The sequence below is a fragment of the Gracilinanus agilis genome, chromosome 5 (assembly GCF_016433145.1).
Source record: "Gracilinanus agilis isolate LMUSP501 chromosome 5, AgileGrace, whole genome shotgun sequence".
NCBI classification, from domain to species: domain Eukaryota; kingdom Metazoa; phylum Chordata; class Mammalia; order Didelphimorphia; family Didelphidae; genus Gracilinanus; species Gracilinanus agilis.
The window spans coordinates 221331460-221357905 of NC_058134.1; the positions used below are offsets into that span (position 1 = coordinate 221331460).

Genomic DNA, 26446 nt, shown 5'->3' on the forward strand with positions numbered 1-26446 from the left:
GCTGCAAGGCGGGTGCTCTAATTCTGTTCATCAGGAATTCCCTCAGCCCCTGAAAGAGAAGATTTGGTGCAACAAGAACAGGATGTCCCCAAAGTCTCAGACTAAGATTGCTGGGTCAGCCTGTAGTAAAATGTAACCTCCTCGAGGACAGGCTTTTCCTCATTTGTCTTTGTATCCCCAGAATCCCCAGCCTACTGCCTGGTGCTTAGGACTATTTAATAAATGTTTATGGAGTTAATAAAACTCCTTGTACTTATTTTTAAGACTGTCTCCACTCTGCCTCTGGCCTATCTTCTGAGCCCTATTTATATGAACCCAAGTCTCCAATTAGCCATCTCTGGATGATTGCTTCCCTCCCTGTGCACAGCAAGCACATTCTGACTTCTCCATTTGGCTCACAAGTGTGCCCTAAGGACCATGTCCAGTTTCACTGTGTTCCCAGATGATTCCAATACATGCTGCTCTTTTTGACTTCTGAACTCATGTCAATGATTATCTTTATCTACCATTTGGCAAAGAATCCTGTACTGGCAAGGGCATGGCATGGCTGCTTGTGGTTATATCCTTGTAGTAATGGACAGTCCAGTCCTAGCTAGAATATATAAATATTTGTTGTTCTATTGAGGCGGTTGTATTTGATCCTTTGGGACCCGATTTGGAGTTTTCTTCACCAAGACACTAGATTGGTTTGCCATTTCCTTCTCCCAGCTCATTTTATAGATGAGGAAAGTGAGGCAAACAGGGTTAAGTGACTTGCCCAGAGTCTTCCTGACTTCAGGCATGGTGCTCAATCCATTGTGCCACCCGGTGTGCTCTCTCTCTGCCTCTAACTCTCTTTTCTCTGTCTCTCTCCTTCCCTCTCTCTGTCTCTTCTGTCTCTCTCTCTGTCTCTCTCTCTGTCTCTGTCTCTCTCTCTCTCTCTCTCTCTCTCTCTCTCTCTCTCTCTCTCTCTCTCTCTCTCTNCTCTCTCTCTCTCTCTCTCTCTCTCTCTCTCTCTCTCTCTCTCTCTCCAATTCTCTCTTGTCTCTGTCTCTGTCTCTTGTCTCTCTCCTCCCCTCTCCCTCAGTCTCTCTCTTTCTCTCTTCTCTGTCTCACTCTCCCTTTCCCTCCTTCCTTCCTTTCCTCTCTCTCTGCCGCCTTTCTCTCTCTATGTATATAATATATATTATGTAATATACACATACACTAATTAATACACATAAATGCACAGACATGTACATATTAATGTATATTTCTATATATATTATGTGTATATATTTTATGTGTATATATATTTGTGTGTATGTGTATATATTTGTGCACATGTCTATACACATTGTGTATATATGTATGTATATGTGTAAATAAACATATATTTCATTTCAGTAGATCTAGAAATAGAAGCTTTGAGGTCATTGAATTCATCCCCATCATGTTATAAAAAGCTGAGGTCAGGGGCATGAAATGAATCGCCCAAGGTCATGTGAGTTGTCACTACTGAGGTGGGATTTGAATCCAAGTCTTTGGCCTCTCTGGCCAATATTCTTTCTGCTCTACTCTCTTGTTTCTCATTAGTTATGAATATTTCCTAATTACCTTCCATATTTTAGGCACTATAGGTCCTTGGACAAAAATGGAAATGGTCCCTTCCTCTAAATAAGCTGCTTTTTTTCACTTATTTTACAATATAGCTTATATTCTATGCTCTAGTAACCTCTAGGTTATATCTTGAATAAGGTACAATGAACTTGGAGTCAGGAATAGGTAGGTTTGATTTCTGCCCACAACTCTGGCAACACAACTTAGGGAGGAGTCAGCTGGTCTCTATGTGCCTCAGTTTCTCATCTAAGGTAAGAATAAGAACAAATCCATCACAAGGTTATGTGAAAATCAAATGAGGTAGAGGAGTCAGGACCTGGATTCAAATTCCCCCTTTAATATTTATTACTAACTTGGACCAGTCCCTTAGTTCTCTAGACCTCAGTTTCCTCATTTGTAAAATAAAGAGTCATCGGCCTTAAAAGCACCTTTCAGCTCCGATCTATGACCTATGAGGTCCCTTCGAGTTCTCAGCTTGGACTTGTATAGCATTAAGTCAGTCAAGGAGTCCCAAGGAAGCCTTCCCTCTGTGCTGAGCGTTGTTCTCACTGCCAGGGATAGAAATGTCAGCCTCTTCCCTATTTATCACCCTTCTCTGGGGAGCCAGGGATGCAGAGATAACCTGTGGGGAAAAGACAGGGGGAAGTGCATACAGATATAGCTCTAACGGAAGGAGGAATGAAGTAAGTGCAAAGAGGAGGTCCACAACTGCCAGGCTCCTTCCTAAGCTGGCCTCAGCCCAGTGTGAGGACAAGCTGATGGAGCACATGCATCCAGAAAGCCAGCCTTCCCGTTGATAAGCTTTATTCTGACCTAATAAAAGGGTCCACCCTCAAGACAGATCAATTTGCATTAAAGATCTGTTGGGCAAGACATTCTTCAGAGAGGTTAAATATCGTAAGTGGGGAGTTTGGATTACTCCTTGATTTTTCTCTTCGGCGCCTCTGTCTGCATCGCCCCGGCGGTAGCGTTTAGCTGGGAGCCTATTGACAAGTCTATTAAAGTCGAACACCTGCCCTTATTAAGCAGCCTCCAGACAGCAGAACGTAATAGGAGGGGTGGGGATTAAGAAACTCAGCAGGATCAATGCAATCTACCTTCGAGGAGCCTAGGGAGCGGGCACAGGGTGAGAAGATGAACCAGGTGCATCCCTGAGTCCTGGCACAGGCAGAAATCCTACTGGAGGACCCACCTGGGAGCCTGGGGGAGCCTTGAGAAATGGGCAGTATTGGACCGAATGCCAATCTGGCTCCTGGCATGCTGAGGCCATGGCCTGCAGCAGAGCCAAGGTCACTCGCCCGATGCCAGCACCTGCGGTGAGTGGTGGAAAGAGAGTTGTCTCTAGATTCAAATCCCAGCTCTGTGACTCACCACCTAAGTGGTTTGGAGAAAGACACTGTCCTTGTGCCTTAGTTTCTTCAGCTATAAAATGATACGATTGGCTGAGTTTCCTGTCAGCTCAAAATCTTAAAAAAATTTTTTTTTATCTTTCTTTTGTTCCAGTAACAAATTTCCATGAGTTTTCCATGATTCATGTTGTCTCCCTCCTCCTGGAGGAGACACCAGCTCAAAATCTTCAATCCTATGACCAGCAGAAAAAGAGACTGATGACAATCAAACTCGAATCATGAGCATTTACTAAGTTCCTACTATGCTGCAGATAGAGTGGTATAAGGAATACATAGACGGCTGGCTTAAGACTTGGGTTCAAGAATCCTCTCGACACATACCATCTTTTTGCCCCTGGACAAATTACTTAACCCCTCACTTCTTGAGGTCACTTTCTAAGACTGAAAATGGCAGCGAAGGTGTCAGGATTTGGTAGAGGGAATTTCTTAACCCAGTTGTTCCCTAAACCAGTGAATTTGCTGATCTAGTCCCCATCTCATATGACCTCCAAGACCCCTTCTCTAATGCTCTAATTCTGATCAGGCTTAATGAAACATAAGTGGAAGATTGCCAACAGTGTTGCTTTTGTGTCCGGAATGCTTAAAAAATAATAGTAAAAATAAAGAAGCTGTAATTTTCTCCCTGTGTGTACTCTCTTCCCCAGCATGGGTCAAAATCATTCAGAAACATTCTGGATGGAAAATTCTTTGTTCTTTGGCTAATAGGTGATGTTCTTCCACTACATTAATAAAGCTGTAATTGATCACCTGTTTCTAATATTTCAGAGGATAAATGCACTGATCTCAAAAATAACTCTCTCCCCCCCCCCATTTTTATCGAGTTGTTTTTTAGCCATGTCTGACTTTTTGTGGCCCCATTTGGGGTTTTCTTGGGAAAGATACCAGAATGGGTTGCCCTTTCTTTTCTAAGTCATTTTACAGATGAGGAAACTGAGGCAAACGAAGGTTAAATGACTTGACCAGGGTCACACAGCAAGTATGTGTCTGAGGCTGGATTTGAACTCAGAGAGAGATGAGTCTTTATGACTCCAGGGCTAGTACTCTATGCACTACAACCCCTAGCCCAACAGATAAGAAAACCAAGGCCAAGAGAGGGTAAATAGATTACTTAAAGCCATGTAGTTTGGTACATTGTTTTGAATCCAGAGCTTCCATGTACAAGTTTCAGGCTTATTCCACCTGTCCTCTTGGCTTTGTGTAATTAGACTAGTCCAAACTGTGACACAGAACATTCAGGCTTGTGCTAACAATCACTAATAGAAACTGAATTCCAATCTGATCAGTAAATTGTTCCCTGCAATATTGCATCAGAGTGGACTAGCCAACTATGAGCTGATTGGCATTTGGAGCAGATATTCCTGGATAGAAAAAGGAGACGTTCCCTGACAGAATGACATGAGGCTGAATTCTGTCTCTAGGCTTTCTACCAATTGTACATGTGTCCTGTGTCAGTGAATAGATTGTTGTTTTTTGGTGGGGAGGTGAGCTGAGGGAAGACTTTGAGAGTGTGGGGAGGAACAAGAGAATAACAATTTTAAAAGTATTCAATGAGTCTCTACACGGAAGGTCATAGAAACATTGTTGGTCCTGATACCAAGAGACTAGAATTCACATCTCAGTTCCATTGGCTTGCTGGGTCAGCTGGGCAAATTCCTAAAACCATTGTGTCTCAGTTTCCATATTGTAAAATGGGGATCATAGTTACGCTGCCTAAATTCACCTTCAGTTATCATGAAAAAGTCAGACAATGTGATAATCCCTAGAGACTAAAGACAATATTTTTTTTTTAAGAAATCTATCTTAAAGGAGCTTGTGTTGTCTTGAGAGAATACACTTAACGATAATGCCCTGAGAGTTAAAAATCAGGAAGTAGGTGTAAAGACCTTACACAAATCAGGGGGGCAGGGGACTTTGACCAGGAGAAACTTAGATCTCCAAGCTAGTTGCTTCCAGGATCCCTTGTCTCCCACTCTCCTGTGACCCATTTATCACAGTGTGGGGGATTCTCAAAATTAAAATTAGATTCTTGAGGGATGAGACTTTTGAGGCCATCTTTTCTACCTCCCTCATTTTATAGCTAAAGAAATGAGTCATCTGTTGATTATATGGCTTCTCCAAAGTTGCAGTTGAGGCAAGGATCAGGGTCTAGATTTGAAACCAGGCTTCTGACTGTACTGGAGTGTAGCCAGCAGTAGGGATGCATCCCCTTCCTTGCCCAAGATCTTCTGCTGGTACCTTCTTTACTCTGTATCTCTGTTGTTACTATTACCTAGCACTGAGTTTCAAGGTGATTCAAAATATTCTTCTAATAGCAACTTTCTGGACCCTAACCTAATGATCTTCTCTCTCTCTCTCTCTCTCTCTCTCTCTCTCTCTCTCTCTCCTCAAGGTCAAATCTAGCCTTAGATACTTAACCTCTCACTCCATTTCCCCATCTCTAAATGGGAATCATAATAGCACCTGTTTTCAAATATTGTTGTGAAGATAAAATGAAGTAATATTTGCACATAGAAGGCACTTAATAAATGCTTGTTTCTTTCTCTCCTTCTTCTGAAAAACTCTTGAGTTGAAAGTTTATTGAGTTCATTCCCCTCATCTCCCAGCATCTCCCCAGAGCTTCCCAGTTACTCAGACTTATCCATTCTGACATCCCTTTCTATCTAATAACTTGGCCACCATTCTGTCTGAGGTTCTTATTTCTTCTTTCCTGGATTATCCTTTGCCTCAAATCTCACCTCTCTTCGAATCCATTCTCCACAGCACTGTCAAAATGATCTTCCTGAGGTATATAGATGGCCTTATCACTCCCCTACTCTAAAAATCTCCAGGGGATGCCTATTTTCTCTTTCTATAAAATTAAAAAATAAAAACTTTCCCCTTTTCATTATTCTGTCCTTCATCCAGTCTTTGTTCCACATTGGCCTACTTGGAGTTCCTAAAAATTACAATTGAGCCTTTGCATAGACTATACACTTGCAAAGCTGCATTAATCGCCCTCACTCTGGAATCTATCTGCACTGTCCCCTCTTCAACTTTCTTCCAGGTCCTTCTCCCTGGTCATTCTTGTCACTGGCCTCATATTACATGGTATTTAGCTAATCTGTTCAAATGTCACATTCTACCCCAATTCTCCTCTCCACCCCCAACAATAGACGTTCCCTGAAGGCCTGGACCACTTTCCTTTTTTTTTTTCTGAGTAACATCCCTATCATGTGATCAGAGGACCTGGATGGAAGCTGCCCAGGATGTGCAGGAGTGGATGGGTTAAGATGTAGGTCATTGGAGGTAACACGCACAGTGACGAGACCGCAGATCTGTGCCTTATCAGAGGACCAACAGTAACATTTTGCTCAGAGTTGATTTTAATAATGCTTATTTAATGGAATTGATTTGAAGACCATCACTACCGCCAGGTCCAATTCCTCTTTCTGCATAGCTACCGGAGAAACTCCCTGCCAGAGCATAGGTCAGTAATGGAGACTCTTTGGGGGTGGCGACCCACTTGAGTGTTTTTTCGAGTCTCCCCGCTCTTAGCCTAACCCTTCAGAAGGAAGGAAACACTGAGCTGCACATCTGGGAAAGCTTTGGGTACCAGACAAGTTTTTCATCTCCTTTTGGTGCTCGAGGGACCCTCATCCAGCTGAGGAAAAGAAGGGTACTAACATGAATGGGGTGTTTGCCTTCACTCTTGTGTGGAGGACCATGGAATCTGCATATTTGGAAATGATTTTCAGCCGCACTTGGTGGTGATTATGGGATGTCAGTTCCCAAATCCACTTTCTGTTGATACTTTTATTATGAATTGAGTTTTAAGGAACAAATGTGTTCCCAGAGCAAGGATGTGTGATTTATTCAAAAGTAAAACCCGTGTAGGAATTTCTTACCCGCTGTGTTTAATTTCAGAAGCCAGAGCTGTCATTACAACAAACCCCCTCCTCCCCAGACCCTGTTTTAGCTTTTGCATTTTCATGCCCATTAAATCACTTTCTTCTGAAATTGAATATTTGCAGGTGGGGTGGGATGAGGGAAGGAAGGAGAATTTGTAAGATACTTGTGAATGTTATATTACCAACATAGGCATCGTCTTTGGCATTTATACCTGCAGTTTAGGGTTTGCAAAGCATGTTAAGCATCAGTTAATAAATACTTAAGAGCCTACTATGTGTCAGTCACTGTTCTTCTAAGTACAGGGGACACAAAAAGAACAAGAAAGTGTCCCTGCCTTCAATGTACTTATAATCTGCAGGGGGAAAATGATACACAAAAGGATGATGAAAAGGAAGAAAGAGTGCTCAGCTCTGGAATTTGATATTCTTGGAATAAAACCCAAGTGGAGGGACAGGTAGATAGCACAGTCCCTAGAGCTCCAGGTCTAGAAGAAGAAGAACCTGAGTTCAAATCTGATCTCAAACACTTAAATGTGTGGCTCTGGGCAAGTCACTTAACCCCTATTGCCTCGCCCTAACCACTTTTCAGCCTTAGATTCAATATTTATATCAGTTCTAATACAGACAGTAAGGGTTCAGGGTAAGCCCTTACCTCTCTTCTTTCTTAGAATTGATTCTAAGAAGGTAAAGGTTTATATAAAAACAAAAAACATGAGTGATAATACATTTACAATCCAGACCGAATTGCTTGTCAGCTCCGGGAGAGGGGAGGGAGACAACATGAATCCTATACATTTGGAAAACTAATAAGAAATTTCTTATTAAAATAAAATATAATTAAAAAAAAACAAAAAACAAATGGAGTGGCTAATGGGAAATGGAGAGAGCTTTACATCCGTCACTGTTTGTTGTGTGGCACAGAAACATATTTGCTCTCCGAGTGTGGGTGTGCAGTCTTTACTCTATGCGTGTACGCATGTAGACATGCACCCATACGTATTTATCTTGGGGAATGCAGACGTGCCTTGAGCCGCAGCTCTGCCTCCAATTTGTCGTGAGTCTCTGGAAGTTTTGTTCTCCTGCAGGAGGCTGAGCTCCCTTTGATTCTGAGGTGGGATATGGCGGCTGGGGCGGGAAGGATGTTTTCGGAGAGGGACCAGCTTTGAGCAATGAGGAGCTAACGGTCTCCTTAGAGTCTGCCCCAAGCAGGCGACATCAAGAGCGTTCTGCTTCTCTCTGCAAACTATATTTTAAGAAAATTGATTAGCTAGAAGGCAACCGGGATGATGAAATGTCTCAAGACATATCGTATAATAAGAGCTAATAATAATAGCTAACATTTTTATAGCACTTTAAAATTTGCAAAGCACTTTATGAATGTTGTCTGATCTTTACAACTTTAACGGTCGTCTTTGGCATTTATACCTGCAATTTAGGGTTTACAAAGCACGTTAATCAATAGTCAATAAAACCTTAAGAGCCTACTATGTGCCAGGCACTGTTTTTCTAAATTCAGGAGACTTAGAAATGGTTAAGAGACACACACAGCTAGCTAAGGTTGGATTTGATCTCCGGTCTTCTGGATTCCCAGTCCAGTGCTCTGCCTTCTATATTTTCTTACTGCCTCAGCTGAGAATCAGGTGAAGGAGTTGGGGGCTTTTTTAATTTAGAAAAAAAAAAAACTTGGGAGCACTGGGGTAATTCTTTGCAAGTATTCCAAGGGCTACCATGTAGAAAAGGAATATAATTTGTCCTGCTTGCTCCTGGAAGACAACTAGGAAAAATAGGAGATGGTGGCAAGAACATTTAAAAACTCCTTCCAAATTAGACAATGTCCTTTAGAGATGGGAGGTCCTGGGTTCAAATCTGGCTTCGGACACTTCCTAGCTGTGTGACCCTGGGCAAGTCACCTAACTCTCATTGCCTGCCCTTACCACTCTTCTGTCTTGGAACCAATACACAGTAGTGATTCTAAGATGGAAAGTAAAGGTTAAAAAAAAAAAAAGATTAAAAAACTCCCTCCCCATGTAACCTGGACCAAATGATTAATCCCACTGCACTTGGATTTCTTTTATCTATGGAATGCAGGAAGTGACAGGGAGGGAGTTAAATGACTTTGAATTTTCTAACTCTGTGAGCCCATGAGCCTATGATTTCCAAGTTCCCACCTAAGGCTCAGATTGGAGAATTCCTTTTTGGTCTCAGTTTCCCATCTGTTAAATGAGGGGGTTGGTCTAGGTGTTCTTCTTCTCTTCTGTGATCCTCTGTCTTTCCTGTGACTTTGCTCAGGGTTTCCAGATAGATTTCTCTGTTCTGGACTATTTTAAGAGGAGAACAAAGAGGCATGATGTTGCAGAGACCAGGAAAGTAAATTGTCTTAAGATGAAAGATAAAGGGATTTAGGTTAGACTAATAAAAGACTATTCTGTGTACATGGATATGTAGATATGAGAATGGATTATTGGGGAAGGCTCCAAAATCTCCTCAGGAAGTCTTTAAAAAGTACTTCACGATTTGGTTCAGTTCATACAATTATAAGGCACATTACATGCCCTCCGTACACAATAATGGGGATGTAGAGTTGAAAAGGCTGGTACCTGGCCCAGAGTCAGGAAGGCTCATCTTTCTAAGAAGTAGCTGGGTGACCCTGGGCAAGTCACTCAACCCTATTCGTCTCAGTTTCCTCAACCAAGAAATGAAAGGCAATGTATATCCACCCTTAAGGAACCCACAGCTTAATAGAGGAGATAAGATGTACAGATATAATTAAAAACCATTGATAATAACCTTCTCATAGCGGGGTTTTTTTTCAACCCTTACTTTCTGTCTTAGAAACAACTCTAAGACAAAAGAACAAGGGCTGAGCAAATGGGATGAAGTGACTTGCCCAGAGTTGCACAATGAGGAAGTGTTTGAGGCCAGATTTGAATCCAGGTCCTCTTGACTCTAGGCCTGACACTATCCCCTGTAACACCTAGCTGCCTCCTTCTCATAGGGTTTTAAGGTTTACCAAGTGATTTACTGATAACAGTCCTGTATGTAGGATGTGAATTATTTTTAATTAGAAGCATTATTAGTAATAATTATTATGCATTATGAATTATTACTTATTAGAATACATTATCTGGGTATGATATGCATGTTAATATACTAATAATATATGACATATTATTATAATTGTTATAAATAGTAGTAGAAGTGGTAATTAGTGGGCTCTCCTTCCCTAGAGGTCCTCTTTTTTTTCTTTAACCCTTACTTTGTGTCTTAAAATTGATATTGAGTATTAGTTCGAAAGCAAAAGAGTGGTAAGGGCTAGGCTATGGGGAAGTTAAGTGACTTGCCCAGGGTCACACAGCTAGGAAGTATCTGAGGCCAGATTTGAACCCAGGACCTCCCATCTCCAAGCCTGTCTCTCTATCCATTGAGCTACCCAGCTGCCCAACCAGAGGTCTTCTCATGCAGATGGCATTATGCTGAGGATCTGTATCTGGGGAGCTTTCACTTAAGATATAAGTAGCATCATGGGATTATTTAGGTCTCTTCTAAGCCTATATCTATGGTTTTGTGTTCAGGATGCAGCAAACGTCTAGCCAGCCAGTTAATGGGCATTTATCAAGCCCTTCAAGTGCCGGGCACTGTGCTAAGTGCTGGGGAGACGAATGCAAAGAAAATAGTTACCTTGGAGGAGTTTGCATTCTAGTGGAGGTGAAAGGAAGTGTCCATGTGGGGAGAAGGCAGATAAGTCAGGAGGGTGAGAGATGGCTAGTCTGGGGCTCTTGCCCAATATGGAGTTTCTAGCAAATCTTTAGTAGAAGAAAGGACCTAAAAAAAGGGGGGAAGGAAGGAAGAAAGGGCTTTCAGCTAGGGATGTCTGGGAAATGTTCCTTAGAAGGGTATTGCTAACAATTAATATGAATAGAAAGAGTCGAACATGAAAGAGTCCAATGAATGGACTTAGAATCAAAGGATCTAGGTTCAAATCTCATTGGGTAAGTTGTTGAACCTCTCTGTGACTCAGTTTCAACATCTGCAAACCAGAAGTACTTTTATTTTCTCTACCTATCTCACAATTTTTGTGAGGAGAATAATATGTAAACCTCAAAGCCCAAAATAAATGTGATTGTTAGTAGGTGGGGATATGGAAGGGGGGCACTTACAAAAAGCACGAGGTATGGTCCCTGTGGGAGGGCAATGACGGGGAAAATACAACAAGTTTGGTTGGAAATTGGAGTAAATAAAGGAGAATTGGATCAAAGGATTCCAGATTTATTTCTGGAAGGTTCTGAGAGAGCATTTATTTTCGTTTCTCCCCTCCAAGTTTCCTCTTCACACATCCTCAACAACTGAGTCACAGACTTCCCCAAGATCACACTGGTAGTGAGAGACAGAGATGGGATCTAAATCCAGATCCTCTGACTTTTGCTTGTTGTTCAATCATCTTCAGTTGTTTCCCACTTTCCATGATCCTATTTGGGATTTTCTTGGCAAAGATACTAAAGTGGTTGGCCCTATCCTTCTCTGACTCATTTGACAGATGAGGAAACTGAGGCAAACAGGATTAAGTGACTTGCCCCCATGTCAGACAGCTAGTGTCTGAGGCGAGAGTTCAACTCAAGTCTCCCTAACTCCAGGGCTGGGACTCTATCCAATGTACCACATAGCTGCTGGAGTTATCAAGCCCTGTTATACTGGAGCCTGTTTAAGTGTCGGTAGTCTCCTCATCTGTAAAATCAGAGCTAATAATACCTAGAGCTGTACCTAGGATAGGGCGGCTGATAATTTGTCCTGACGTGCTAGAATTTATTGCTGGTGACTTTCATGTGTAAGTAGTAGTAGTAGTGTAGAAAGGGCTGAGCCAAGAATCTGATGGACCAGAATAATCAGTTAAAATAGGAAGCCTCCAGATGGTGAGAACCATTCCTGTCCCCCACCCACCCCCCAGCAGCTGTATCCCAAAGGAGCCTCACCTCTGCGTCCCCCAGCAGTGAGCAGACTAAGATAGAGCGGAGGGGCTGGGACTCACGTCCGGACGCTTTTCATGCTCTGATGCTGGTACGTTTTGGAACTTGTCCCGAGTGTGCCCAGTGGTTGCTGTAGCTTGGCTATTCCTGGTAGGACCCACATGACAAAGTTGTTGTGGCGATCAATACAAGGTAATGGGTATAAAAGGCTTTCTGAGGCTCAAAGCAGAGTACAAATGTCAGCCCTTTTCCCCTCCTTTCTCCGGCTCCTGCTGGGCTTGGAAGGAATGTAGCCTATTTGCTGGAAGGCACAGCTAGAAGGGAATAGGCAGAGAGCAGAGAAACTCCTTTGGGGACGTCTGGACATGGGTTACCGATGACCATGCCGATGCCTGACCTGTTTCTCCTTTCTCTCCCTTTCAGAAAGTAATATGAGGGACGCTGGGGACTCCACGCTCCCAACATAGGAACGGCGCCGTGGTTAGAGATTGCCACCTCCGAGAGGATGCTGGGCATCTGCAGAGGGAGACGGAAATTCCTGGCTGCCTCTCTGACGGTTCTCTTCATCCCAGCAGTCACCTGGATTTACCTCTTTGCTGGAAGCTTTGAAGGTGAGGGGTGGGAGGAGGAAAGACCAGGACTCCTGGCTAGAGGGGGATGGGGACAGTGAACAGGAAAAGCACCGCCTCCCCCAGAGGCTTTTCTTAGCCTCCCTGGGGTCAGAGATGCTGGATCTGATGAGACATCTTTCTTCTCTCCATCGCTTTGCCTTCTCTTTAAATCAAGGAAGTCTTATGGCAGCTCAGTTGGCGCTCTTAGGGGGAGAACATCCAATTAGAGGCAAGAAGAACTCAATTTGAATCCTGCCTCAGTCACTTATGGTGTGAATGGAAACAAATTGCTGAAAGTGTGTCAGCCTGTTTTAGCTGTAAAAAGGGGAAATGGAGATATTAGTATTACTTTATCTGGGTCCTTATGAGGATAAAAGGACATAATATATACACCTCCATGCATAGATGTGTGGGTAGGAGTGTTTCCTAATATATATGTGTGTTTCCTAAAATATTTTATTTTATAAAATCTTATTTTACAAAATAATTTATACTTATGAAAATATTATCATTGTAATTTTGTTGCTGCTGTTTCTAAGCATATGCTTCTATATACAACATGTGTGTATAGGTGCACACATGATAGCAGTTGCACACATACATGTATATTTGTAATACACATATTCACATACATGGACACCTGTGGAAATCATATACATATACACAATTGTGTATGCATAAATGATTGAAGGAGATAGTAGAAATGGGGAGATTATTAAGGAGGCTTCTTTGTGGATCTGCTCACTGTGTGTGTGCGAGTGTGTGTGAACTGACTGCTTATGGTGTAACTGCCTTATTGGTCTTCCCACCTCTGTTGTCTCCTCTCTTGCCTCTTTCAATCGATCCTACTGCTACTCAAGTAATCCTACTATGCACCTGTGACCCCCTTATTCCTCTCCAGCAAAGCCCTTGTTGGTTCACTTTATTGCCTCTAAAATCAAATATAAATACCTTAACCTAGCATCAAGGACCCATTCATCAGGACCCCTTTTGGGGTTTTCTTGAAAAAAAATACTGGGATGGTTTGCCATTTCCTTCTCCAGATCATTTGACAGATGAGGAAACTTGAGGCAAAGAGGGTGAAGTGATTTGGCCAGAAACACATAGCTAGTTTGCCATTTCCTTCTCCAGCATATTTGACAGATGAGGAAACTGAGGCAAACAGGGTAAAGTGACTTGCCCAGGGTCCAATGTGCCCAAGGCCAGATTTGGACTCAGGCCTTCCTGATTCCAGGCCCAGAGCTATAGCCATAGTGGGGGTGCGTGTCACTTTCGCAGCCTGGCCACCTTCCTCATGCTTGCAAGGGATAGATTACCCCATAGACCACTGTATTGTTTGACCATCAGCCTAAGGGATTAGTGCTAGTAGAGTAATTCACTACTTGGATGGTCCATTAGGATTATTGTAAAGCTGAGTCTTATACCATCATTTTACAGATGACTATTCTGAGACTTAGACAAGTTAAATGATTTACCCAGAATCACACACCTAGTCAGTGGCAGAACTAGCATTTGAATTCAGGCGTTCCACATCTATTTTTCCCTCCAGTTATACCAGGGATTCTTAATCGGAGAGCCACAACCTTTAAAGGTTAGATTTCCTAGTGTCTTTAGACTTGGATATGGTACTAATCTTGTATATTTTTAATCCTAAATATTTTGTTTCATGCTAATGAAAATACGATTCTGAGACTGGAGCCACAGGCTTTACCAGTCTGCCAGAATGGGGTCCACGATATGAGGAAAGGCTCGTATGAATCCATACTGTAAACCAAGCTGCCTCCCTCTTCTGGTGAAGCAGCTAAAGACTCAATAGCAAGACTTTGTGTTTATTGGATGAGGCAGAAGCAAACCACTCCAGGTCCCCTGACTAGTGCTGCCAAGCTCACTGCATTTCCAAAATGGCCCATGGAGACATTGCCATTTCTGTAGTTAAACATAACAACTTCACAATCCATTTATTGACACCCTCGAATTTTCCATTTCAAGGTAGGTGAAGCCATAAATAAGGAGCAAAGAATCTGCCTAGATGGAGAGAAATTGAATATGCAGAGTGTGAGGGCATTTTTTTTAAAAGTCAGTTTAATTTCATTGGTTCCACCAGAAAGCTGAGTTGAAACCTACCTCAGAAAGGAAAATACACAATCAAATGCCTGGAAGTTGGTGAGGATCTGGATGCTCTATTATTCTGTCTGAGCAAAACTGAATCAATTAGCCTCGTGAAGAGAGCACTTGGTGGCAGAGGGGGAAGAATGTGTTTTTTTTTAAATTCTTTGTGGGTTGTCACATGGAGGGAGGGAGGGAGGGAGGGAGAGAGAGAGAGAGAGAGAGAGAGAGAGAGAGAGAGAGATTGATTGATTGATTTATTAAGTACTTATGTTGTATTGGACAGTATATTAAGCATAGAGAATTAAACATACAAGTAAGCAATGCCATTTCTACTCTCAAGGAGCTTACATTCTAATTGGGGAAAGTAAAACATAAAAGAGAAGAAGAGCTAAAAGTAAAAGTGGGAGAGGGTTGAACTAGGCATGACATGGGTTAGATCTGTTCTCTGTGACACCTAGAGTTTAGATTCTAGGGCTATCGGGTGGAGGCTACATGGAGGGTAGGTTTCTGCTTAGAATAAAGAGGAAAAAGTTAGAACCATCTTTCAAGTTATATTGGTAAGGTAGTGAGTTCCCTTTCACTGGGTTATTACAACAGTAATTAGTAGAGGGGTGCTGTTAAATTCCTATATATTTGCTGGTAGGATACAAAGATTCCTCCTGGACTGACTGAGGTTTGGACTCCCTAACTTCTGAAGTACCTTCTAGCTCTGAGATTCATTCATTCTGCCACCATTTATTATATATTCATGCCAGCACTGGGAGTACAGAAACAACAACAAACCAGCTCCTCCTCTCAGGGAGCTTACATTCTATCAGAGAGAAGAACGAACATGCAAAAGACCTACAAAGTCAATACAAAATGATTTGGGGGGAAAGAATGCTAAGAATGGGGGATTGGGCATGGTCCAGCTAAGAGATGCCACTGGAATTGAGCCTTGAATCAAGGGAGAGGTTCTCCGTTTGGTTTAGCTAAGAGATGGCACTGGAATTGAGTCTTGAATGAAGTTAGAAGTTCTCAGAGTTCAAAGTGGGGGAGAGTTATATTCCAGGAATCATGGCCAGCCAGCTAGCTCTGTGATTCCAAACATCCCAGAATTCATCTTGTAGGATCTATCAATTTTCTCATGGTAGAGTGGAATGAACAATGGAGCTATAGTCCAAGGACTATCTTTGAAGTTTGCTAAGTAGGGGACCTTGGGGAAGGGACTTCATCTCCCTGTGACTCAGTTTCCTCATTTGTGAAATGAAGAGATTAGACTCCATGGTCACTGAAGTCCTTTTGAGCCAGAGATTTATGGTCCTTTGAGACTGCTGGAGGATAGAGTGGATGAAGTGTCAACTTCAGATCAGAGCAAGAAGAGTTTGCATTTGTTCTCAGACTACCAGGGCAAATCCCCTTACCTCTCTCAGCTTCACTTTCTAATCTTGTGAAAGGAAGGTAATAATAGCACCTACCTCCTAGGGCACTTGTGAGTAGGCAGCCCAGAGGATAGACCACTGGGCTTAGAATCAGGAAAATATGAGTTGAAATCCCACTATCTGGTGTTGGGCAAGTCATTTAACTGATTAACCTTACTTTCCTTATCTGTCGAAATGAGGACAATAAGAGCACCTTACTCCCTGGGATATTGTGAGGATCAAATGAAACATTATTTGTTAAGTGCTTTGCAAACCATAAAAGTGACATAAATGCTAGTTCTTATGTGTCACCTCCTTCTCCTCCTCTTTCTCCTCTTCCTTCTCCTCCTTTTCCTCCTCCTTTCCTTCCCTTCCTTGTTCTTATTTTGTTAGTTGTTACTGCCATTATTATTATTATAATCATTATTATTGCCAGGATTAGTTGAGACAGTATTGTTGAAAATCAACAAATATATAAAGATATGGTGTATACACACACACATACATACACATATAGGCACCAGTATGCACATATACATACATATATATGTATATGTACATATATTTACTTATATCCACAGAGAGGTATATAGCATGTGGATAGAGAGCCAACCCTGAGGCCAGGAAGACCTGGGTTCAAGTCACTCTTCTGGTGCATCTTTTCTGGGTTACCAAATCTCTTAATTTTTCAGTATTCTTGACAGCTATCTAAGATAATATACTTAGAAAAGGTGCCCATTACACTAATAGAGGGATTTCCTTCATGTGGATGTTTCCTATTCCATTGGAATCACAGGTTTGGTTCCTATCTCTGTCATCATCACCATCATCACCACCCTCACTGTTTTTTATTATTATTAATTATTATTAATATTATCCTTCAAATCCTGGATCAAGGAAGATCACAAAAGTGATTTGGATATTTATCTCTTATCTCATGTAACAAATAGATCAACATACCAAGGACTTGTGATTTCATACAGGGGGAAATAACTGCCATAGATGATAATTTATAGATTACAGTCTTGGAACAGCTACAAATATGGGGTCTATGAACTTGAATAGGAGAAAGATATATCTTTATTACCATCTTATTGGTTTTCCTTGTAATCCTAGATATTTTATTTTACAAGTTTAAAACCAGTATTCTTAGGGGTTCACAGGCTTCACTGGACGACTGCCCAGAGAATCCATCTCTCTCTCTCTCTCTCTCTCTCTCTCTCTCTCTCTCACACACACACACACACACACACACACACACACACACACACACAGACATCAAGGTTATTATATAGCTAATACAGATCAGCAGTAGCATTTAAACCCCCAAATTCCTGACTCTCCAGTCCAGCATTCTTTCCACCATTCCTGCTGCCTCTTCTAGTTCATAACAAATGAGATGTAAATTTATTTCCATTTATATTGCTATCCCATCTGTTATTGTGTTCCTAAAATTACTTTTTGGACATTCTCAGTGCCTTTGCTTAGAGGTGAATGTGGATTTGTGGGGTAGTAGTTGGGGTGTGTGTGTGTGTGTGTGTGTTTGTGTGTGTGTGTGTAAGTCCTTCAAGAATATATGTTCAGCTGTTATTGAGTTATTGGTGTGTGAAAAAGGGGGCTTTTCAGCCATTCAGAAAATTGTTCACACACTTTGCCCTCAGATAATTCATACTCAGCTCTGTTCGGAGTCAGCCATGCTGTCACGTGGGCAGGCTTGGGTGAGAAATGTCTGCTTTATTTGAAAACCAAATTCCTTCCGATGAGGCAAGAGTCTGAACATTTAAAACCAGTGTCATGAACAGGCTCAGGATATTAATTTCTGAACTGATTTAAGTTTGCAGGAACCATTTGTCATTCTTGTAGCTGCTGTAGCTGCCTATATTCTTATCAACTCACATCTGTCTTGGTATGACCATGGTTAGGAGGTAGAGAATGGGCTGTAGAATTAGGAGGGACCTTAGAAATGATTATTAGTTGAGGGATTTTAACCTGGGGTCTGTGAATAGATTGTGGGGGAGAATGGGGTTTCAAACTTTAATAGGGAAAATTTTTACATCTTTAGTTTCATTGACTTCTAACCAATTTCAGCATTTCTTTCCATTATTTAAACATTTTAAATTATTATTATTTAAATTTTATCTTAAAATTATTTGAAGAAATAAAAATTCTGAGAAATGGTTGGTTGATAGATTTCACCAGACTAACAAAGATGTCCAGGGGACAGACTCATGTACACAAATACAAACACACACACACACACATATACACACAAAAGAGAACCTCTGACCTTTCCTGAACCTTCCTTTTCATTATGTACAAGAGTTACATGACATCCCAGAGAGCTGAGGTGGGCACTGAGGAAGTAGCAGATTAAGGATGGAATCTGCTTCCTCAGATTCTGGGATGTCTAATGACTCCTTCATACTTTATTGCTATTCACTCATTTTCAGTCATGTCTCAGTGTTTGTGACCCCATACGGTGTTTTCTTAGAGAAAGATACTAGGATGCCTTTTCTTTCTTCAGCTCATTTTACAGATGAGGAAACTGAATCAAACAGGGTTATGTGACTTGCCCAGGATCAAACAGTGTTTTAAGCTGGGTTTGAATTCAGGTCTTTCTGCCTCTAGACCCAGCCCCCTATTCACTGCGCCATCTTGAATAATGATCCAATAGGTTGTGCGCTAGATGGGGCCAATGGGAGAGGGCGAAAGTGATGATTAGTTCCTTTAATCATCCGATGGAGGCTTGTCATATGGAAGGGGACATAGTCCAAAATTGTTTGCAAGGCATTTACTGGTGGGGAGTTTTCTTTTTCTCTTTGTACCCAGTACAGTTCCTGGTCCATTGTAAGGTATTCTGGTAAATGTCTATCACTTGAGTCTGTATAGTGGAAAGAGAACTAACCTTGGAGCCAGAAGCTTTGGTCTTAGTATCAGTGTGACCTTAGAAAACCATTTCCCTCTCTGTAACCTAGAGTCCACTTCTATGAAATGTAGGCAATCTCTATGGTCTCTTTTATCTCTGACATTCTTTATTCTAAGATCTCTCTCAAACTTCAGTTTCCCTGTTCTCAGCTGTGACAGTCTCTGTTCTAAGTCCTGTTCCTCCTCTCTCCCCCCACCCTCACTCCACTCTGACATTCTCTGTACTAAGGTCCTTTTCTCAGCTCTGACATTCTCTGTTCCAAGGCCCCTTCCAGGTCCGATATTCCCTGTTCTAAGGCCCCTTCAAGCTCTAACATTCCCTGTTCTAAGGTCCCTCCCAGCGCTGACTCTATTTTGTATCCTAAGGACCCTTGCACCTCCAGCAGGCTGGGTTATAAGCGCAATATTTTCTGTTCTGAGTTCCTTCCAGTTCTCATTTTCTGGGTTCTAACACTTCACTCTTTGAGGTTCCTTCCACTTCTCACCTGAAAGCAGAGATTCTTTTAAATGTGGCTGTGTGGTTACTCTATATGCCCAAAGAACAAACGGAGCATGGATTTCCTCCCATTCCCAAGAACATACCATTTGTAGGTCTGTCCATTTGGAGCTTTAGAGGACCCTGGTCCAACCCCCCTCTCACCTTCACAGATGAGGAAACAGATCCAGAAAACATCAAGACTCGTGATAGAGCAGCAAATTGTAGGGCTGAAATTTGAAGGCTGTAAAATATAGAGTCAGAGCTGGGAGGGAGGGACCTTAGGACAGGGAATGTCAGAGCTGGGAAAATTCCAGTAGTCCCCCCACTGTATTTTTTCCTTAGAAGACATGTTGATATAATTTTTAGTAATCATTTTCTGACATTTTGAGGCCCATATTCTCAGCCTCCCTCATATACCTCCCTAAGATGGCAGGTAATAGGATACAGGTTGTACTTGTGTTATCACACAACATGTGGTTTTCCCACTGTAGGTCACCAAGCCTGCCTCTCTCCCATCTATGCCCTCTTTTCCCCAATAAAAAGGCTTCCCAAGGTTTATACTGTCCTGGCAATGACAATCATTTTGCCATGCTCTGAGAATCATTTGCCAGAAATGCTGTCACTCAACATCAGGCTGTGGGACTGCTTTAATGATGGCAAAGCCTGCCTTGTCTCCTGTCCAAGGACCTGACTGTCCCTCTCAGTTAGGATATTATAAGCTCCTGGATCTTGACTGAAAACTCAAATGGAAAATAGATTTTTTTTTCATTTTTACTGATTAGTTTGTGTGTTTAAAAACATTAAGTTTTGCTTCTCACTCTAGTGTAGCTTATGGCTTTGTGCTGTGAAGAATTGCAGAAGAGAAATCAGGGAGCAGGAAGGTAATGTTAAACCTCAACTGCCTCACTGCCCCATGCATTATCCACCTTGCTCCTATAGCATTTACTCTGAGGCTTTGGGGCCAGAAGAATCTTGATGTAAAGGCAGCAGTGTGGAGTGAAAAGTTTTGAATTTGGGCATCCAGTCTCAACGCGCTCTCTCTCTCTCTCTCTCTCTCTCTCTCTCCCTCTCTCTCTCTCTCTCTCTCTCTCATATATATATTATATATATTATGTATATATATGTACACACACACACTGTATCCAATGTCTAGGTCTTCTATTAGCTACTGTCCAAAATGAGAGGTTTGGGCTAGAATCTGAACAATAGATAAGCTCCAGGGTTCCTTCCAGTTTCAAAGCCAATCTGCCTATGTCTTGTCATTCAAAGATGGAGGTGATAGCGGCATCTCCAGGAATGGAAAAAATCATAATGAATTTCTAGCTCTGTTACTACTCCCCGGGTTATGTGGGAGAAGTCAGTCAATAAGTGCTTGTTGTTATCATTCAGCCATATCCATCCCTTCATTGAACCATTTTGGGGTTTTCTTCACAGAAACACTAGAGTCCTTCTCATTTTACACCTGAGGAAACTGAGGCAAACAGGGAGAAGTGACTTGCCCAGGGTCACCCAACTATTAAGTGTCTGAGGCCAGATTTGAACTCAGAAAGATGGTTTATCCTGACTCTGGACCTGACACTCTCTCTACTCTGCCACCTAGCTGCCCAAGCTGCAGCAAGCATTTCATAAGCACCTTATACGTGTCAGGTACAGTGCTTAGGTGCTGGGGTTACAAAGAAAAGCAAAGAAGAGGTCCCTGCCCTCAAGGACTCCAAAGGACAAGACAAAATCTAAACTCCCGTGTACACCCTAGCAGGATTTGAGCCAAGAAGTAGAGTTGAGGAGGGAGGGCAATCCAGGCATGGGGACAGCCTGTCAGGAAATTTAGTGCTGGGTTGGAGGTATAACCAGAAGACCAATGTTGCTGGATCATTAGAGTCTATGAAAAAAAAATCAATAGGCTGTATGACTAGAAAGGTAAGAAGGGACCAGGTTGCGAAAGGCTTTAAAAGCTGCAGGATTTTCTATTTGATCCTTTAGCTAATTAAGGTTTTGAGTTTATTTCCTCCACTGTAAAATGAGAGGCAGAATTTGGACTAGGCAACATCCTATTTTGGGTCATCTTGGAAGGCAGCCTTCTTCATTAGAAAATGCATCGAATTCTTAGACAGTGGTCAGTGTCAAAGCTTCCATTTTTCACATCCAGGAGCTTCTGAAAGGGACTGTGGCTTGAACTGGGTTAGTTACCAGGAGAGTTCATTGGGCATGGGTGTGGGATATCTCTGCAGCACTGATACCATATGATAGGGACTTGTTCCCCATCTAGATTTCCCCAACTTTTCTTCTAGCCTGAAGTCGAGAGAATTGCAGGCAGTTTATGATCCAATACTGATTGCATAACATCTAGAAGAGAGTAAGTTGGAGAAGGTGCCAAATTCCTTGAAAACACCTGTTGTTAGGGACAGTTAGGTGACTCAGTGTATTGAGAGAGGTCCTAGGTTCAAATCTGACTCAGACACTACCTAGCAATTTGACTGTGGGCATTGCCTAGCCCTTACCACTTTTCGCTTTGGAATCAATACCTAATATTGCTTCTAAGATGGAAGGAATGTATTTAAAAAGAAAGAAAGACCTATTCAGATTTTTTTCCATAGTCAAGTAAAAATAATAATAATAACACCCCATGGCAAACTAACTTTTTCTGGAGTGAGTACAGCCTTCACAGACTAGAGCAGGAAAATCTCATATCGAGCTGAATTTCCCTTTTCATTTTTAGTATCTGCTGAGGGCTTTTGGGAAAAGTCCCTTCTGAGTCTTTATCCATATTTTCCTTTTAAAGACAGAGAGTCAAAAAAAGATTTTTTTCTTTTGAGATCTATCTTTTAATGATTTTACTTAACCACTACAAAGAGTCCTATGACATATGGTAAAGTGAATTGGTGTCAGTAGAGGGTTGAAACCCCACCTGTGTGACCTTTGGCAGGTCATCTTCTGTGTCCTCAGTTTCCTCAACTTTTAAATAAGATGACCTCTGTTGTCCCTTCTAAATGGAAATCTGTGATCTCATCATTCCAGTGGTGTTGGAGAATGGATTCAAAGAGGTGGGATTCAAATGCGTGTTGTTGTTTGTTCATTTCAGTCATGTCTACTTCTTCATGACCCCACCTGGCAAAAATTTTCCTGGCAAAAATACCAGAATGATTTGCCATTCTCTTCTCTACCTCATTTTATAAGATGAGGAAACTGAGACAAATAGGGTTCAGTAACATGCCTAAGGTCACACAACTGGTAAGAGTCTAAGGCTTCTCTTGAACTCAGGAAGACTCCAGCCCTGACACTATGCCACCTCGCGGTCCCTGTTACAGCTCCTCTGAGTTGAAGCTCCCTCTTGAGGACAGAGTCTATCCCATTCTTGTCTTTGTACCCCAGTACCTAGCACCATGCAGTTGTTTGTTAATAACTGAGCCTCTGATCTGGGAATATCTGAACATGTCTTTCATAATTCATTGTTTACTTAGAAGTTTCAGTCATGGCAGCTATAGAGGTGTGAGAGAAACAAAGGTATCTAAAAGCAAACTTGTGAAATTTTAGTATGATTCTCCTTACACACACACAATCACACACACACACACACACACACACACACACCATAATACATGATGCACTGCTGTCTTCTATCCCAATGACACAAGAATGATGGCTTCTCCAGACAAGGTGAGCTGTGTCCTCTGGTGAGCAGAATTCCAGCCCTCTAGAGCCCATTTTGATGAATCGATGCATTAAGTTTTCCATTTGCAAATGGAAAAATTCAGTTTGCTTCTGCTCAGGGGTTTTCACAGCCTATGACAAGCTCACAAGTTAAGCTGTTCGACTTTTAGTCAAGCACATGTTGCCCTAAGTGTTCTCTTTGTCCAATGATCTCTGGTTCCTTCCCTCTTTCTCTGTTGTTCACGGTCTGTTTGAGTCCACCAGCAGAGGGCATTCCATACCTCATTCCACCACGAAGCAGCACCTAGAAGGCTAATTAGTGAATTGGTTTTAGGGGGACTGGGGTAAAGGAGAGATAGAAACTGAAGGTATGTTTGACCGGGTTCCCATGGGATCTAAGGTGACAACTTTCCAACCTTTGTCAGTGGAAGGGGATTGTTTTTCCCTTCAGTTTAAACAGAAGATGTTTGGGGTTGAGGAGGGCTCTAATAATGGTCCTTTATGTGTAGAAACATGGTGGCCATGTGAGTCTTGCTTGGTTATTGGAACGAGTTATTGGATCAGAATATAACGAGGGAGTTTGCCGTTCAGTTATTTCAGTCATGTTTAACTCTTCATGATCCCATTTGGGGTTTTCTTGGCAGAGGTACTGAAGTGATTTGCCATTCCTTCTCCAACTCATTCTACAAATGAGGAAACTGAGGCAGAGTTAAATAACTGGCTCAGAGTCACAGCTCTCTATCCACTGTGAAACCTAGCTGCTACTTCATGAGGGATACCTTGCTTATATATAACATGCCATCTCAGTCATCATACATGTCATTAATAACATTCTGAACAAAAGATGGCTGAGAACTGAAGCCTTCCTTGAGGATGGCATCCTCAATTTAACATTGAAAGGCTTCTTAGAGACCATGAAATCCAATTTCCTCACTTTAAAGATGAGAAAACAGGTCTAAATATGGGAAGTAACTTACCCAGGGTCACTTCATATGCATCGTGGATTTGAACCCAGGTTTCCTTCCTTCAAATTTAGCACTTGTCTCCTCATCAATTATTCAATAACATTTATGAAGTATCTAATGCTGAGGATACAAAAAAAAGACAAAAAGCAGGCCTTATCCTCAAAGAGCTTGCAATCTAATCACAGAGACAACGTACAAACAAAGTATATACAAAGCAAGCTTACATATTTTTTAAATAGGAAATAATTAAAAGAGGGAAGGCACTAGAATTAAGAGGTGTTGGAGCAGGCTTCCTGTAGAATATGGAATATTAGCTAAGAATTCAAGGAAGCCAATGAGGTCAGGAGGCAGAGCAGGGGAGTGAGAGTGTTTCAGACAGGGAGGACAGTCAGAGAAAACACCCCAAGCTTTGAGATGGAGTTTCTGGTTTGTAGAATATCCAGTTGTCACTGGCTTTGGAAATAAGGCATAAGAAGACATGTGCTGAAAGGGAATGATCCTCTCTCCCATTGACCCATTTTATGGATCAAGGAATAAGCCATAAACAATCCCTATTAACTCTCAAAGTACAGTCAGTGCCAAGACTCAACAATCTGTTGACAGACCCAAATGCAGAAATCCAGTAAATAAATCACTCTCAAAAATGGGCACTTAGCCTCCCCCTCTCTCCACTCACCTTGGAGTGTTTATCCAAAACATGAAATTAAGCAGTGGGTGAGATACTCCTCTCTCTGCAGACTGATCTCGCTCTCTCTGCTGGGCTCGATGGATGTGGGTTCACTGGTTAATTATAAAAGCTCTGATTTATTTGTGGCTAGGTGCATTCAGGGGGTTTGGATGCGGCCTAAAATCGCCATTACACGTGAGAGTCCAGGATGCATTACACCCCTGTTTAGGAGCTCTCAGGTTTCTCCACTTGAAACTCCATCTTCAGTATCTATCAAATCCCTTTCTTTAGGACTAGTTTCAAGCCTGGATTCCAGCAGTTTAACAGAGGCAATGAGAATTTAGAAATTATGTTGAGGAGACAACAAAAGTAATGGTCTGTGAAACAGAGAAGAATAAAGAGAATTAGGATTATTTGCCCTGGAGCTGAAAAACAAATCTAAACTAGTAATAGGTTTGTAAGTATATGAAAGATGTTTTACGGATGTGGAGATGACTAACTCTTGCTTATCTCTCTGGACTACTTAACAAGTTCTTTTAAGGCTCAGTTTATGGGGAAGTAGGGGAGCTTCTCCATAAAAACTTCTCTGATTTCCCCCAAGTTCTTAGTGATTTTCCTGTCTTCCAACAATCATAAGTATATACCATCTGTTTATATGTGATATTATCCAACAAAATAGGTCTTTGCCTCAGGGAATATGTACTCTTTATCTTGGGATACTTTAATCCTCTGATCCCTGAAATCCTGGCCTTGGAGCCCCACACTAATCTGATGAGTGAGACCCACATCAATGGTGCACTTTGTTTAGCCAAATTTAGCCAAGCTTTCATTCATTCATCTATTCATTCAATAAACAATTATTAAGCTCCTACTATGTGCCTGACACTGAACACTAAGGATACACAAAGGCAAAAGAGAATCCTTGCCCTAACAGAACTTACTCATCTTCTTACTTGCTATCAAGAAAAGAGCAGTGGTTCTGAAGAATTAAAGGAGGTGAGTTCAAATCCCACCTCTAACACGTAGTATCTGTGTAAAATTGGGCAAATCACTTATCTCCTGAGGCCTCAGGAAGAGGTTGAAAATGAACTGGGTTTCAAGAAAGCAAGGTAGCACAGTGGATAAAGTGCCAGATCTGTAGTTGAGAGGGACTAGGCTCAAATCTGACTTAAGATATTTCCTGGCTATGTGACCCAACCCAAGTCCTTTAAGCCTATTTATCTAACCCTTGTCCATCTGTCTTAGAGTTGTTACTAAGACAGAAAGTAAAGGGGCGAGGGGGGAGACAGAGATAGGAAGGAGAGAAGACAGACAGACAGAGACAGAGAAAGGGAGAGAGGGGGAGGGAGGGAGGGAGGGAGGGAGAGAGAGAGAGAGAGAGAGAGAGAGAGAGAATAGAAGTATTCAGCCTGAAGTAAAGAATACTTCATCTTCCTGAGTTCAAATCCTGCCTGAGACTCTTACTAGCTGTGTGATCTTGGAGAGGTCACTTAACCCTATTTGCCTCCATTTTCTCATCTGTAAAATGAACTGGAGAAAAAATGGCAAACCACTCTGGTATCTTTGCCAAGAAAACTCCAAATGGGCTCACAAAGAGTCATACATGACTGAACAACAACAAGGATTTGAAAAGCTGAGAGACTTGTAGATCTGAAGCTGGAAGGGGATGAAAAGGCCAATGAGTTCATCTCCCCTCATTTTACAGATGAAGAACCTAATGCCCAGGGAGTTGAATCTACTTGTCTAAGGCCATTGAGGCAGTAAGGAGCTGAGATGGGATTCAAGCCCAGGCCAGAGGCTCTTAATAA

The 26446-nt window shown here is 41.9% G+C and overlaps 1 protein-coding gene across 1 annotated transcript in view; it reads left to right on the forward strand.

Moving 5' to 3' along the window:
* Positions 1-12320: 12320 nt before the first annotated feature.
* The window catches only part of LARGE1 (LARGE xylosyl- and glucuronyltransferase 1), a 401339-nt gene continuing 387213 nt past the window's right edge, over positions 12321-26446 (forward strand). Inside the window, exon 1 of the mRNA XM_044679131.1 lies at positions 12321-12446. Coding sequence (XP_044535066.1) covers positions 12341-12446 — 106 coding nt within the window. The 5' untranslated portion in view covers positions 12321-12340. The remainder of the gene's footprint in view (positions 12447-26446) is intronic.